General features: G+C 40.0%; 1 protein-coding gene across 1 annotated transcript in view; it reads left to right on the top strand.

Annotated features, from left to right (window-relative positions):
* Positions 1-814: 814 nt before the first annotated feature.
* DOK6 (docking protein 6) overlaps positions 815-17,610 on the top strand; it is a 433,588-nt gene continuing 416,792 nt past the window's right edge. The window contains exon 1 of the mRNA XM_003264328.3: positions 815-1,490. Coding sequence (XP_003264376.1) covers positions 1,425-1,490 — 66 coding nt within the window. The 5' untranslated portion in view covers positions 815-1,424. The remainder of the gene's footprint in view (positions 1,491-17,610) is intronic.

Below are 17,610 nucleotides of genomic sequence, written 5' to 3'. Positions count from 1 at the left end.
ACAGGGGTAGGAAATTTTAAATGAGAACTTGGAAAAATACTGCTCACTGTAATAAACAAACATCATCTTTTTAACTTTTATTAAATATAACTCTTGCAGGAGTCACCTTAAAAATTGTCAATCTTTATACATTTTACTAATTAGAAACATCCTTAGAAGTAAGTACTAAATGTCCTAGCCTATAGTAAAAACCCATATATTGCCTCGGGCCCAAACTCAATGTCCCTCTTTTTCCTCGAATGTTTCACAAAAATATAATCATAAAAATTAAAATGTCTTTACAATAATGAAAATCCTACTTTTAAAATACCACGTGTTTCTACATTAAGGGGAGAAAGTTCTTCTTTTTTATTTGTACAAGTTGAGCATTTCAAGAAGTCATTGGTATCCGTTGATAACAACCACGTTCTCCATTTTCCCAGAAGAGCCAGGAGCCACTTTTAGTCCTAGTTAAGGAAAACGCATGCATAAATCAACCACTCGGGTCGGTCTTCTCCACTCCTTCAGCAGAGGACGTCGGCGCCCGGCTGCCTCGCCCGCCTGCCTGTCTCTAGGCTGCGGGAGGATTAGACACATGCGCACGATTGGTCTCTTTGTGTGCACCAGGCAGGGTTTGGCGTCGATTTACACTTCCTAACGGGCCAAAGACCTGGAACGGCCGCGTGTGCTTGGGAATAAAAATGTACTGTAAACAAGGCCAATGAAATAAACAAGTGTCTCGCTCCCGCTGGCCTTCCGCGTTGGAAGTGTCCCCACCGCCCTTTCCCCGGTGCCCAGCTTGCGAGTGGAGATTTAGAGCCCTGGAATGAGGCGCCGTGTCCTTAGGAATCTCGCGCCCGGGGAGCGCTGCGGGACCGGGGAGCCGGGTGGGGAGCGGGCCTCGGGGCGCGCGGCGGCGGAGGCGCTCCCGCCCGCGCGGAGAGGGATGGAGCGCGTCTTGCGAGCGGCTCCGAGCCCAGCCACCCCACGGGCCAGGGGGAGGGAGCGGGGCCGGCGCATCAGCCCGCCCCCCCGGCCCGCCCCCTCCCCCCGCGCCGGGAAGCCGCGGTGGTGCGCTCCGGCCAGCTGTGCGCCGCCGAGCGAGGCGCCAGCCCGTGGGTGCTGCCGGGGGCGGCGGCGCGGTGGGGGCGCCCGCAGCTGGCGGCGGCGCGGGCCGCGGCGCGGGGCTCGCGGCGGGGAGCGAAGGTGAGCGCCGGAACGCGGAGGGCTGGCGCGGCTCGCGGCGCCGGGCCCCGTTCCCCGTCCGCGGCGGCCCTGCAGGCAACCCCGCGTCCCCACCGGCGGGAGCTCGGGGAGGAGCGGGCGGCGGCGCTGCTGCTGGCGGCGGCCGGCTGGATGCGAGACCCGCGCAGACCCGGCGGCGGACGGCGGCTCTCGACTCCGGAGAGCGGATCGCGGGGCGCAGGAGCCCGATCGCGCTGGCCATGGCCTCCAACTTTAACGACATAGTCAAGCAGGGCTACGTGAAAATCCGCAGCAGGAAGCTTGGGGTGAGTGGCTCGCTCGGCTTGCTCCTTCCCCGGCGCTCGTTCGGCCCGGCTGGCTGCCTGGGGGGGCAGGGAGAGGTGACCCGTGCGGGTACAGGGCAGAGAGGGACCCGGCCCTTAGGCGGATGGCCCGCTTGTTGCTTGGCCAGGTGGGGGCCCACACCTGCCGGGGGCCTCTGCAGACGGACCTGGGGGTTCCAGGAGCGCCTGAGTCCCCATCCTCGAGTGCACCGGGCTGCCTTCGACCGTGCGGGGAAGTCAGTAGACGAAAGGGGTTGTCAGTTCTAACGAGGAACGTGCCTTGGAGGAGGTTTCTTTGCGGTGCTGTCCACGATGGTCTGTTCTCCAAAGTGTGCGCCTTTCGGGTGGAACTGCTCTGTGTGGCGACGCTCGCGTGTGTTTAGAATCACCATTTTCTGGTCTCCGCTTCCCAAGCTCAATTCGAAATTCCCGTTTGATGCCCTCCTAGCGCCGCACGTCCCTGCTGGCTGTAGTTTAGGGCGCCTTCGCAGTGGCCGAGGGCGGCTCCCGCGCCCCGCAAGTGCTCCCCGACCCGGGGACCCGCGCCCGCGTGCATGCAGGTGTGTGCCCCGCGCCCGCCCGCGGACACTGCTCCGGGACGGCAAAGTTGATGGAGACCTTTCCCTACTTCTTGAGAGATGCGCTGCCTGGCTTGGGAGGGAAACAGTGTAGAACTCAAGGGTTCAAAACTATTCTAGTGACCAGACGAGGCGGTAGGAGGGACTCACGGGAGGCAGCGGGACAGGAGGGGCGGTCACCTGGGCGGGAGCAGCCTGGACTTGGGACCCGAGGGGGAGGATGGAGGGACGGGCAGGAGGTCCCTGGGGGGCGCGCGATGTAGGGTGGGCTGGGAGGCTGACCCGGGCTGGCTGGTCCAGAAAAGCGAGGGGAAACTCATCTGGGAAAGAAAGGGCCCCTGTTCCAGACTCTGGTTGTGTCTACCTCACTGTTCTCCAAGTTCCAGTTGTACCAGCCTCCTGCATCCCGGGGCAAAGGGTCCTTGAGCTAGAACCTTTCCTGTGTTCCCTGATGACTGGATGAATCCTCCGACTTGGAGAAGGGGAAAAAGAGGGGAGGACTTTGCTAATTTTTGTGTCAAAAAGAAAGCAAAAGAAGGGTAGTGTTAGAGGGTAGAAGAAAGGTACGGTAGAATCCCCGAAAGAGGGCAGATCACCAAGCACCAGGAGTCGCTTTGTCGGGAGTTGGCGGCGCCAGGTGTTAGGGACAGGAGGACGGGAAAGGCAGACTTGACTCTTGGTGCTGCCTCTGCTGGGTTTCGCATTAAAGGTGCAGACAGGACAACAGGGGCCCATTCTGGAACTTCAGCAGCTCTGTAGTAGGCTGGAAGGCTCCAAGAGCGAGTGCGGAGCTGGGTGACAGCAACGCCCCCATTCCTCCAGCCTGGAGCTAACGTGCGCTGCCGTGAGCCCCACCAAGGCGAGAGAGAGCAGGCGCCAGAGTCAGATCCTCGGCCAGGTTTCAAGGGCTTTTCTTGGGTAGAAGAAAGCGCCTCATTCTTTTCCAGGGATATAAGGACGAACCCACCGGAAAAGCTGCGGTTCTCCAGGAGTCTGGTTGTTCCTCGCAGCCGGGACGCAATGCTCAAGTCTGTCACCACACAGCTGTCAGCCAAGGGAGGTGCAGAGCTGGAGGTGGAAGGGAGTCGTCTTCTTAGCATGACCTTTGAAGCCCTTGGCTTTACGACTGGATGCTTGATCATTTTTCTCGGCCTTTGATCTTCTGGAAATCACAATTGTATCTGATGCTTCAGACTATATAAACTAATGGATGAGTTAAGTCCCAGACAAGATGTATGTCTGCGTTCACAGAGTCACCTGCATATGAAAATGAGACTGAAGAATGTAGCCTGAGCATCCCCTTCCTGTGCACTTGGCCCTGGAGTCTCTACGATTCCCCTCCACCCCATCCAAGCATTCCAGGATTTCACACAATAAAAACTGAGTATGTAACCCAATTATAACATAGGGCCCAAGGAAAGTGCATTGAATGCTTCTTGGGTAACTATGGCATTCGCAGCGTTTGCAATGCCATCTTGAACACCATTTCTGCCTAACGATGTGTGCAAATGTATATTTACACTTACAAAGACTCTTTTGCTATGTTCACTGTTTAGAGCTTTGCCTTTGTAAAGTGCAGCCTTCACAGAAAACAATAAAATTGTGTTCATATAAAAGTTAATTGCTTTTGTCCTCCATTTCTACCTGAGAAATGTAAACTTCAAAGTTAGATATTGAAACAGTTTTGTTTTAAATTGAATCAAAATATTAAATTCACCTTGACTATTTTGGGAACTTTTTTTTTAAGTCAGATACTTTTCTATTCAGAATATTCTAATATGCAGAAGAGTGAATTTAAATGGCAAAACTTCACACAGCTGATTCTGTGAAGCTTACTAAGTTAAGTGAGTCCCATAACATATTAAAACTCTAAGCAAATATTGTGTGCCTGAAAGAGTCACACCCCAAATCATAAAAATTGAAATTATCCGAACATTAATATTTCCTTTGCATAGTTAATAATACATATTCCTAATTTTATGGACTCAAAACTATGAACTTTTCCAAATAACGTATTCTTTAACTCCAAGGACAGGATGAGTTTTGTATGATTTACGTCCAAAACTAAATTTCAAAATATAAATAATTATAATTGAACGTGCATAGATAGTTGATTTATTATGGACAGTACTCATGCTTTCAAAAACCAAAGTCTGTGATATTCTAATGGAGAAAAAAAGGCCTGGATATGAGGCCGATTGCATCAGAGATAATTATTGACATGAAACATAATTTATGATGAAATGTTCTAATGTGCCCTTTGCTCTTCACAGGTAAGTGCAATTTTGAATGAGGGCAGGAAGGCATTTCTTGTTCTCTAGGTAGCAAGTCAGCCCTTTCAGAGGGGCTTCCAGGTTTAAGAGGTCAAAAAGGCCCTTGCCCTGTGTCTCACTGGGGAAGCCAACAACCTGTTGAGTACAGTCCCTTACCCACTGTTTGGGCAAAGAAGTAAAATTTAGTAAGCAAGGCATATATAGCAAAATATCCAGTCAGTTTTTGGTTTGCAGCCAAACTAAGAACTCGATCACAGAAAGCATTAATAATGTAACACTTTGTGTATTGACCCTAAATTTATCAAAAATAGATGCAGCATTGTGGAGTGATCTTATCATCATCATCGCTATCATCACAGTCATTGCCATCAACATCACTGTACAAATTTTAGACTGCTGTACCTTGACTTATTCTAGACACAGACCTCACATCATTTTTTTCAAGGAATTCATTCAAATACATCAACATGACTATTCACAGACACATTGTATGCAGACAAAATAGTGTCTTCTGCAGACATTTTATATTTCTTACTCAAACTCAGGTGAGAGATTGGTATTGATATGTGTGGGTTCTGAAGGTATATCTCAGGATAGGGTGGTGTGTGTGTGTGTGTGTGTGTATTCAGGTACACACTCAACAAGTGATCCAATTATCTTGGAGCACCCACAGTTTAAGAGGCAGTGTACACTGGTGTTTGTGTGTGTATTACAGAATCATATTGTGTTAAGCCTGAATTATGTATAATAAAGAACCCCTGCATCATTGCTACTCAGAGTACATCGGGCCAGTCATTGTCACTTTGCACCAACTTTGCTGTAGGGGAAACAGGGAAATGTGAAGGGACAGATTTGGAGTTTTGAAGAGCACTAACTTTATGAGCTGAACAGCTATTGAGAATTTCACTTTTTGCATATTTTTGTTTTAACAACTTATTGTGGATTCACCTACCTCTTGCCCTTTCTCCCTTCTTGATTAAAACCTTAAGACACCTCCATTCCTGGCTTAAGGATAATTGATCTCCTTTCTGTAAACACTGTGAGTTTTCCTTTCCTCTCGCAACAGCTTTCCTCGGAGTATTTGTTCATGAGAGATATTTATGAAAATTTACCCTTTTATAGAAGCTCACTGATTAAAATAAAGAGAAAGATTACGGTGGCTCACGCCTGTAATCCTAGCATTTTGGGAGGCTGAGGCAACATGGTGAAACCCCATCTCTACTAAAAATTACAAAAAGTCAGGGGGGTCTGGTCGTGTGTGCTTGTAGTCCTAGCTACTCAGGAGGCTGAGGTGCGAGAATTGCTTGAACTCGGGAGGTGGAAGTTGCTGTGAGCCGAGATCATGCCTCTGCATTCTAGCCTGGGTGACAAAGCGAAACTGTGTCTCAAAATAACAAATAAAATTAAAATTAAATAAAATAAAAATAGAAATGTGCATATGTATATTTTGTATATTTTGTCCTTTAGACCATTTTATAATTTCTTTGGTCTCCAAGTCTGTAAAAACTAGTTTGTAAAGAGAGATTATATCTTGCATGGCATGCATTACCAATTTGCCAAGAATTAGATGCAATAAATATATTTAAGATAAAACATATAAATAACTTAGTCATTCTGACCATTTAAAAGTTCTAAAGAAATTTCAGGATCATTACTTTGTTTATGAATTTCCAATATATGGATTTATGGTGCAGAAGTTATAATGAGTGTGTTTCAGTCTTTACTTGTCTAGAATATTGTGAATCCTGGACATTGTTTTCTGAAATGAATCTGTGGTATCTATGTTTATTTATCATTTGTATATTTATCATTTCTCATTAAATACTAATTTAGCAGATGACAATTTCAGTTTTTTGAACTCTCTATTTGATTCTAGATTTTTACTCATGGTGACAATTATGCATATTCTTTATGCTGTGTGTACATTTGCCACTTACTTCTGTATCTACACATATTCCTGCAAATAATGCTAGTTCTTAGAATTTCCAGTAAGCAAAAATCTTATATATCTTCTACCCAATCCCTATATTTTGCATTATCTTCAACTGCATTTTCGTGTATATGACATCTGATGTATGCTTAGAAACTCTATCTCTATTGGCAATTTTTTTCCTTTTAAAAACATCCCTCTGTCTGCATATGAACATGTCTGATGTTCTTTGAATTTCAAAAATTAAGCCAAAGACAATGAAAATTAAGGTAATTTTTACAGTAAAAACTAAATACAGACATTGTGGCTGGATTTTGCTATTAAATTATTATGTGTATGTAAGACCTGGGAGAGGCTGGTAAATCAGAGAGAGTTATCAAGATTCACATCTCAGTTTTTATCTTGATAGATTTACAGATGACTGCTGGTAAGGTGAACTTTAAAAATGGCATTCCTTTTCTTAGAAAACAAAGATAATACTCAGTACTTGAGATCTTTCAAATGACTGAAATTAATAGATAGTGAGCAGGGAAGTGCTACAGTGGTCAAATATCTTTGTACGATCTACATTCCCAGTTTCCTTAAATGTCTTTCAAACACACACAGTAATGGTGAATATTTTGGATCAGTATAAAATAGAATACGGAATAAAAAATTAGTTTAGGCTGGGTGCGGTGGCTGACGCCTGTAATCTCAACATTTTGGGAGGCTGAGGCTGGCGGATCACCTGAGGTCAAGAGTTCGACAGCAGCCTGGCCAACATTGTGAAACCTCGTCTCTACTAAAAATACAAAAATTAGCGGGGTGCAGAGGCCAGCGCCTGTAATTCCAGCTACTCAGGAGGCTGAGGCAGGAGAATCGCTTGAACTCCAGAGGTGGAGGTTGCAGTGCACTGAGATCGTGCCACTGCACTCCAGTCTGGGCAACAAGAGCGAAACTCCATCTAAAAAAAAAACAAAAAAAATGTTTACTATGAAGCATATATATTTGACATAAATGTCATCTTTTTGAAGTATTTTTATTAGTTAGCATTGCCCTCTTTGGATCATAAACCATGTAGAAACTGTTGAGTAGGACAATTAAGTATTTGTATCTTTGGACTGTTTCTATTTACATCAATTTCAGAAGCTGTAGAAGATAAAAGGCATGCAATACAAACAAAATGGAAATTATCTGCAGTCCCAGCATTTAAAGATAATCTCTAGATTCACATATTTTGAAATGCAGTGCTGGTTTTGAGGAAGACATAATTTCTATCAAATAAGATAAAATAATTAAAGGGGAGCAAACTATAATTTCTTTAGCCTCAGTTTTATTACTTGTGCCTCACTTTAGTCACAGTATTTTCTGTTTTTCTTCAAGGTCTTGTAACTGTGTCCACAGAGCCCACAAATTCTAGATAGGGAACATTTTCATTAACTTTCTGTATAAATCCTCTTTAGACTTACTTTAAGATACAGAGCAGTATTATCCTCTAAGTAATTCATTTTTATATTGTTACACTATTACTCAATGAGAATATTGCACCTGTCAGTCAAAGTGGATAGAATAAGAAATGATATTTTGCTGTAAGCAAGAGCAGAAATTAATAAAGAAAACTATTGTTTACATGGTACTTGCAATGATTGGTGATGGTTGTAACCTTTCAACATGTGCAAAATATTTTGTCTGCCATTTTCCTGAATTATTTGCAACAATTCTTGGTTAATTTTTACTTTTGGCTTAACAGTAAAATTACTGGGAACAAAGACCTATTAATGCTTAGTTTGAGACATCATAATGGTAACATAGTCTCACTACATTTTGTGTGTATCTTGCATCTCACAGCTTGTAAAGACTTATCACACATATTATATAAGTTTTATGGTAGGATTTTAAACATTATATTCAATTTTTAACCCCCATTCTGTACATAAACTAGAATCCAAAAGAAGTACGGCAAATCAGCTGGAGTTATTGAGACACAGCTTGGGTTTGTGTGTTTGTGTCTACAAACCTAGGTTTATAACTTCAAGTTCAGTGTAATAGCTACTGTAGAACAGCTACCACTTTGGAGTATATATAGACAAGTTCAGCACAGTCATGTGTACCCTTCAAAGTCAAGGTGCTTTCTTTGGGATCTTGGTGTAAAGCTGATACAATCATTCACTTTACTCAATGCTAAGTTATTTAGATTGCAGACAAAAATGCTACTTAGTGAAAGAATTTATGTCACAATAAGGAAGTACTATGCAGATACTCGTCCAGGCCACACTGAATTGACACAATTTCATTTTCATTGATACCAAACACAAATTCACTAACCTCTCCTTTCAAAAAAAAAAAAAAATAGAGCACCTTTCAAAATTTACATGACAGTGTCTGGGTAGAATTTTACAAGTTATTTAAATAGTTAAATATCTTTAGTTTAGCATTACCTTTATTTATGGAAGATGATATTTTATTTAACATGGCTTTATAAAAGATTATGTTTAAATCAACTTAATGAAGGTGAGTTCATTTAAAGAAAACCTAAATATAAAAACTATACAGATTAATGGGGATCCGACAAATCAAAAGGCAGTATGTGGTGACATAGTCATGCCCACATAGTGTGACAGTGTTAGCTAAATGCCCAAGCATTGACAGTACTCAACCACAGCATGATCTCAACTCAAGAGGCTGGATTCTTTTGTTTGTTTCTTATTTTTGTTGCTTGCTGCTTTAAAGGGGCTTAAATCAAAATAAATGTATTTAAATTATGTTCCTTTATTAAAAAACTATTAATTTTTTAAGTTGCCTGTATGCCAATCTCTTGTTCAAATGTGTACATTTATACATAAAATATATTACATGTTGATGTGGTTTGGCCGTGTCCCCACCGAAATCTCATTTGAATTGTAGCTCCCATAATCCCCACGTGCCATGGGAGGGACCTGGTGGGAGGTAATTGAATCATGGGAGTGGTTTCTCCCGTGCTGTTCTCCAGATAGTGAGTTCTCCAAGATCTGATGATTTTATAAGGGGCTTCCCCCTTCACTGGGTACTCATTCTCTCTCCTGCCACCCTGTGAAGAGGTGCCTTCCACCATGATTGTAAGTTCCCTGAGGCCTCCCTAGCCATGCAGAACTGTGAGTCAATTAAACCTCTTTCCTTCATAAATTACCCAGTCTCTGGTATGTTCTTACAGCAGCATGAGAATGGACTAATACACATGTAGAAACGTGTGTAGTAATTTTTTCCTAATGATTTTTCCATTGTAAATATGGAATTGCTTTTTTTCTGATTACTCACTACCCTTTAGCGTGTTTATATGTGTATGTATATACGTGTACACACATATATACATATATAATGTGTTATATATTGAATATGTATATATTCAATAGAATATGTATGTATTTCCAAATGGCATGTTACTACCCATACACATGGAATTGCTGTCTTTCCTGAGTGGATAGCAGAATGCACTCCCCATCTCTGCACCAGAAGAAGATGTTCATAAAATGCTTTTGTAGAATACAAGGAAAGGTTTTAATTGTATAAACCATTTTATGTCTACATTAGTCTTTACTTGGAAAAATAGATGCAATATTTGTCTAAAATTGGAAAGTTAGTATTTTTTCCCCAAAACTATAAAAACTATAACTTTAACACCATGGCAACCAGTAAATTTTATATTTATTTTTGTTTACGTAATTCTAGTAAATTTTCTCACATGCTATGCAAAAATAAGAATAAAATCATACTTCTCACATATTTCTCCTTGCTTTGAGAAATATTCCTTTTTGTTTAAACTTACTAGCAAATAGGAATACATTTTCCAGAGTGTTTTAAAGACCCTAGGGTAGTTCTGTAGAAAGCATCCATGTCATTTTACTGATGCTTTCACAGACTTCACCACATATTTGGAATCTTTAGGTTTTAGCTATATAAGTCTTCTAAACCAAAGTGCATCTAGTAAGTAGCAAGTCATGATACTGAATTTACTTAGAAGCTACCAATTTTATGTATAAGTATGAAATATACTATTCTAGACATTTAAAACCAGACGATTATTTAGCACTGTGAAGGCCACTCAACACATTCTGTTGTTTTCTGATATTTTGAATAATTATCTATATTACCTATCCCTTTATTAAAAAACAATCACTCTCAACCACGTCTGCATATAGGAGGGACCTGCAGAACTTGATCCTTCGGCCTGGGCTTTCCTCACTGAATTGACCTGCCTGGAGTTGAGTGTGGGTTTGCTTTAAAGCTCCCTCAAGTGTTTTTAATGTGACACCAGAGTTGACAATTGTTTCCATAAAATGATAATTTTTTTAGGAAACAGAGAAAATATGTAACATGTTAGACTCCTCTAAACGGCTAATTACACTGTTGTTAGTTTAGTGTGAAGGCCTCTGAAATATAAAGTTAATTATCCATTAAATCCTTTATGTAACGCTAATTTCCTGACAGTCTATAATGCTTTATAATGTGAACACAGAAGGAATACAACAAAAAATTTCTTCAACGTACAGAAATTAACTTCCTAAACAATGTAATGAACGTGAGTAAATCCTTTCTGAGGACTTCCCAGGCTCTCTTGATACATGACTGATGCTTCTACCAGCAATGTGGATGCTCTTGAAAGATTTCAATTGTCTAATTTGTGTATTCTCATCTAAGTAATTAAGATACCACGGCTATTTAAATTGCACTTAATTTAAATTGACTCACTGAGTTCTGAACAATGCAATCATGATTTTCCCAATGGGAGATTCACTGCATGAGACTATATTTTAAATAAACAGTAGCTCAGAGTCAGTTTTGCATTCTTCATAAACCTGGGCTCATGGCTGTGACAACAGTTGCTACCCTGCAACACCTTGCTCCTGATATCTATGAGGTTTGTGTTTTATGTTCTTTTCTTTGTTCTTTGTTTCCTACTTGAAGAGATAGGGCATAGATGGATGGATGGGGGGAGAGAGAATTGAAGCAATATATAGCACATACCTCTCGAGTTCATGCAGATAGTAGGCACCCTTGTGGTTTTTAGAGGAAGTGACCATCAAGCTGACAAGTTGTGAATTAAGAAGGGTTAAAAAGTTCTATGCATAAGATACAACATATCCAGGTAACAGTATGTGTCGAGATAAGTGTGGAGTAATGAGAAAAGATCCGGAATAAGGGTGCCTGTAGTGTTCTAAGAAGCTAGGAAGTTACTGATGTGTTTTACAAGAGGGGTTAAATGTTCATTGTCAAATTAACAAAAGTCCTGAGCCTGGGGTGTAGAATACATTGTAGTGAAATAGGACTGTTGGCAAGGAGCCAGTAAGAAGTGAGTTTCAGTATCTAGGAAAGGTACTGGGTGATTGTACAGGCTAGCCAGGAGGGAGAACCATTGCCACAGAAGTATTTTGTTTTTCTAGCTCTTGGGAAAAATGAGTCTTTCACCTACTATTGTTTGCATTGAGAATCCATCTAGCAGTCTTATTTTTGCCGTTTGAAAATGATTAGTCTCTTTTCTTCTGTCTGCTTTTAACATGTTCTTTATCTTTGGTTTTCAGGAGTTTTTTATCTCCTGTATCGGCCATTTGGCATTTCTTTATTTCAGCCAGAATTTGAGTCTCTTTCCCATATTTGGAGAGTACTCCCACATTATGAATGCTGAAGGTAGCAAATAAGGTCTTGCATTATAAAAGATGAAATGCCCAAAATGCTTATCTCCCTTGCAGCTAGAGCACAAGAACATGAGCTGGCTTTTACAAATTCCAGGAACCTAGGACCCACTTTGAGTTAGGGACAAAAGAGGCAATTCAGTGGAGGAATCTTCACAGGGGAGGAGAGAGTAGTCATTTCTACTGGATCAATGTAATGACACAAAAGTAGAAACAATGCAAATTGCTGCATCTATCGTCTCAAGTGAATACACTCATTAAGCCACTTTAATAACTTTAGAGAATATTTATGGTTGCTTAGTCTTGAACCTGGTTCTCCAGTCCTCTATTCCTATTTTGAAATAATAAAAACTTTAATAAATTCCTTTCTGTCAAAATCAGCAAGTGTCAGCTTCTGTTGCTTGCAAGTAATACTTATAATTGATAAAACAGCATTATTGGAAGTGACTCAATTAAGTTTTAAAATATCTTAAAATCATCAATGTTTTAGAGTAGTGAATATTAAATAGTTGTCTTTAGCCACAAGGAGATAGAATTAATTTCTCTTTTATTTACTCCTAGCTTGGACATTAGAGCATCATTAGTGATTTATTCTGTTCAAACATGGGGATTTGTAGGAGCTTTGATATAAGGATACATCCAGATCATATAATTAAGAAAAAAGTTTGTTTTAAATAGGGACCCACACAAATACACATAACATATTTTAGGCAAAGGTGGAAAACTAATTTGATAAAGAGGAATGCCTTTTCAGCAAATGTTACTGGAGTAATTGAACATCCATGAGCAAACTTCACATAAACTTCACACCTTGTAAATCAAAACAGATCACAGACTTAAATGTAAAACATAAAGCTATAAAAATTTTTTGGAAAAACATTAGAAGAAGATCTAGGACTAGGCAGAATTCTTAGACTTGACAACAAAATCATGATCCATAAAAGGAAAGATTGACAATTTCATTTTATTGAAATTAAAAGCTTTTGCTCTGTGAAAGACCCTATTAAGAGGATGAAAAGACAAGCTATTTACTGGCAGAAAATACTTAAGGACTATAAATCTCTGACAAAAAACTAGTATAAAACTCTCTAAAAACTGTACGGTAAATTTTTAAAAAAACATAATTCAACCAGAAGATGGGCAAAGGACACTAACATACATTTCACCAAAGTTGACATATATACAAATAAGCACATAAACAGGTGTCTGCCATCATTAACCATTGGGAAGATGCAAATTAAAACTACCAAGAGATATAATTACACACCTATTGGAAAGGCTAAGAAAAAGTGACAACACTAAATGCTGACACGAATCCAGAGAAGCTGGATAGCGGGATCACTCATTACTGGCGGGAATATGAAATGGTTCAGACACTCTGGAAAACAATTTGTCAATTTCTTAACAACCTACATATGCAAAAATGAGACCTGGCAATTGCACTCCTGGACATTCATGTCAGAGGAATGAAAACTTCTCACATACAAACCTATTCATGAATGTTCATGGCTGCTTCATTTGAAATAGCAATAAACTGAAGATAAACCAGATGTCCATCATTAGGTGAATGATTAAACAGGCTGTAGTTCACCAAATTATGCAATACTACACAGCAGTAACAAAGGACCAAACTAATAATAAATCTTAGAAAATTATGGTGGGTGTCTGTAAAAACGCCAATCATCAAATGTTACATACTGTGCAATTTCATTCTATTAACATTCTTAAAATAATAAATTATAGAAAGTAAGAACAGGTTAGTAGTACCCAGAGGCTATGGACAGGAAAGAGGGAATGGGGTTTGTGTGTGAGGTAGAAGTGGTTACAAAAGCACAGAATGGGGAATCCTTTTAATGGTTGAAATGTTCTGTATCTTGACTGTAGTAATGTCAGTATTTTGGTTATGAAATGAGATGGTAATTTTACAAGAAGTTACTATGGGGAAAATTGGATAAAGAGCATGTGGGGTTGTTCTGTACTGTTTCTCACAACTGCATGTCTAACAACAGTTATCTTAAAATTAAAAGTCTAATTAGAAAATGTAAGAGGGAGCATCAAAACCAAGCCTCATTTTACAAACATGATAAGCCATCCGGTGGGGCACAATTATAGTGGAAGTAGCTTAGAAACCATTAAAATCCTACAAGAAAACCTAGGCAATGCCACTCAGGACATAGGCGTGGGCAAGGACTTCATGTCTAAAACACCAAAAGCAATGGCAACAAAAGCCAAAATTGACAAATGGGATCTAATTAAACTAAAGAGCTTCTGCACAGCAAAAGAAACTACCATCAGAGTGAACAGGCAACCTACAAAATGGGAGAAAATTTTCACAACCTACTCATCTGACAAAGGGCTAATATCCAGAATCTACAATGAACTCAAACAAATTTACAAGAAAAAAACAAACAACCGCATCAAAAAGTGGGCAAAGGACATGAACAGACACTTCTCAAAAGAAGACATTTATGCAGCCAAAAAACACATGAAGAAATGCTCATCATCACTAGCCATCAGAGAAATGCAAATCAAAACCACAGTGAGATACCATCTCACACCAGTTAGAATGGCCATCATTAAAAAGTCAGAAAACAACAGGTGCTGGAGAGGATGTGGAGAAATAGGAACACTTTTACACTGTTGGTGGGACTGTAAACTAGTTCAACCATTGTGGAAGTCAGTGTGGCAATTCCTCAGGGATCTAGAACTAGAAATACCATTTGACCCAGCCATCCCATTACTGGGTATATACCCAAAGGACTATAAATCATGCTGCTATAAAGACACATGCACACGTATGTTTATTGTGGCACTATTCACAATAGCAAAGAGTTGGAACCAACCCAAATGTCCAACAACAATAGACTGGATTAAGAAAATGTGGCACATATACACCATGGAATACTATGCAGCCATAAAAAATGATGAGTTCATGTCCTTTGTAGGGACATGGATGAAACTGGAAAACATCATTCTCAGTAAACTATCGCAAGGACAAAAAACCAAACACCGCATGTTCTCACTCATAGGCGGGAATTGAACAATGAGAACTCACGGACACAGGAAGGGGAACATCACCCTCTGGGGACTGTTGTGGGGTGGGGGGAGGGGGGAGGGACAGCATTAGGAGATATACCTAATGCTAAATGACGAGTTAATGGGTGCAGGAAATCAACATGGCACATGGATACATATGTAACAAACCTGCACATTGTGCACGTGTACCCTAAAACCTAAAGTATAATAATAATAAAAAAAAATCTACCAAGAAAAAAAAAAAAAAGAAAAATGGAAAGAGTATACTCTTTTAGAATCAATTGAGGGATTTAATTAATAACTTGTTAATTATGAATTGTGTAACCTATAGTAAGTTTCAAATATCTTCAAGTCTCACTTTTCTTAATTATGAATTGGGTAGAAGAACATCAACCTCATTGTTGAGTAAAATAATACTTTACAAGATCTAAAACAGTGCTTAGTCTATGATGCTTCAACGACTGAATGGTAGAATTGATTGACAGATACCAAAAGCCTCCTGGGACAGACCTTTGAAAAGGAACCTATTTCTTGGCAGCCCTTCTGAACTGAGGTTCCATAGGAGAAGAAACTCTTAATTCCTTGAGTCTTCCAATGTATGTAATGAGTTAACTTCCTTCCTGTATGGAAAATGGTAGCAACTGTTCAATACTTGTGAATTGAGGAAAATAATGACTCAAATCATTTTTTGTAAGTCTTAATTCTCTCATGAAACTCAGGTTGAGAAAGGCCAAATTTTGATCGATGGGCTGTCAATTTCTGCATATCATCAAGAAAACAGATAAAGGGGAAAGGTGTCATTCTGTGATGGTTTGAATCATGAGACCCCCCCCCCAACCTTCCAATATGAATTTTAAATGATTATTACTTTCTTAAAGATAGGCACCAGATATTTATTTTACCACAGTTTTACCATAGTAGCTAAACTCAAAGTCTGATACAGTGAGTTCATGTAGATAGCTGTATTGATATATTATGTAACATTTTGGCTTACTTTTTGCAAACATCTGTACAAGGATGCATTATGTCATTTTCAGCACCTAAAGGTCAATGCATTCATGAGATAAATTCTGATTTTGGAAGAAAAATCTTAAAAAAGAAAGCCATATTTTGAGGGTCACAAAAGAGAGGTCAAAAATATTTACCTAAACCTTATGATTCATATATTAAATCCCAAGGTTACTAAACATGTAAAAGATTAATTTATGGCTTACAGAATTTTAAGGGATTTTAGGTTGACTGTATATTCATATAAACATTTCCAGTGAATACACTCAATCATTTACAAACCCATCATATCGTTAGCTTATTTAACTCATAATTAAAGGCACATTTAACAATACCGTCTTCTGTAGCTACTCCATTTTCTTCTGCTTTCCAGATCTCTAGACAAATTTTTTGGAAGGAAGGAAGGAAGGAAAGGAAGGAAGGAAGGAAGGAAGGAAGGAAGGAAGGAAGGAAGGAAGGAAAGGAGGGAGGAAGGGAGAGAGGGAGGGACGGAGGAAGGGAGGGAGGGACAGAGGAAGGGAGGGAGGGAGGGAAGGAAGGGAGGGAGGGAGGAAGGGAGGAAGGAAACAAAGGGTGGGAGTGAGGAACAAACATGTCCTTAAAATGAATGAATGTGTTTTTGCTGAACAGTCTTAATAGGATAACAGTTATTCTGAAACTCAAGCCACCATGGCATAGAAAAGCTAAATTTGTGTTTTTGCATACAGTTTAACCAACTGTATAAATATATGAATACACAGGTATGATTTAATGGAATAACTCTCCACACTGTCACCTGTGAAAACATAAAAATGTCTTTTCTTTTGGAGACAGTGAGAATTATTCCCTTCAAAGTGAGGACTTTACATCCTCACCCACTGTTCTTCCTAGAAATGCAGCAGAAAATGGGAGAAACATCTGCCTTCTGTTCTTGATAATTTATAGACCCCAGTATGCCCCATTTAGAAATTTCACCTATTTAAGAACATGCTCAAATCCTACTCCCTCTAGATTGTATCACCTATCATCCTCAACCTGGAAGTTTTCTACTGGCTCTGAGCTGATGGAGTTATTATTTGTAACCTAGGCCCACCTCATAGGGCTGCAAGGGCTGTGCTCAGCACAAATCCAAGGGACTGCATTTATATAGACTATGATATGATCACTTTGGAGTTGTACATATAATCCTGGCACTGTTTGAATGTACTGTTTTCATTCTTGCATGTTTGTCTTTGGTCTCCTAAACCATTTTAGGTTGTTGGAATGTTATGGCAATTATGCTATTTTTAATTTTTAATTTTTTTATGTTTATGGATACATAATAGTTGTCTATATTTATGGAATACATGTAATATTTTGATACAATAATGCAATGTATAATGATCAAATCTTGATTACTGGGATATTCATCACCTCAAACAGTTTTCATTTATTTGTGTTGAGAACATCCAACTCTACTCTTCTAGTTCTTTTGAAATACACAATAAATTATTAACTTTACTATAGTCACCCTATTGAACTATCAAACACTAGATCTTATCCTTCTATCTAACTGTATTTTTGTGCCCATTAACCAACCTCCCCTCCCTACTACTTTTCCTAGCCTCTGGTACCCACCATTCTATCCACTATGTCCATGAGATCAATACTTTT

The sequence above is a fragment of the Nomascus leucogenys genome, chromosome 4 (assembly GCF_006542625.1).
Source record: "Nomascus leucogenys isolate Asia chromosome 4, Asia_NLE_v1, whole genome shotgun sequence".
NCBI lineage: Eukaryota > Metazoa > Chordata > Mammalia > Primates > Hylobatidae > Nomascus > Nomascus leucogenys.
Note: the sequence above shows the minus strand (reverse complement) of the source record. Positions and strands in the feature narration are given on the sequence as shown.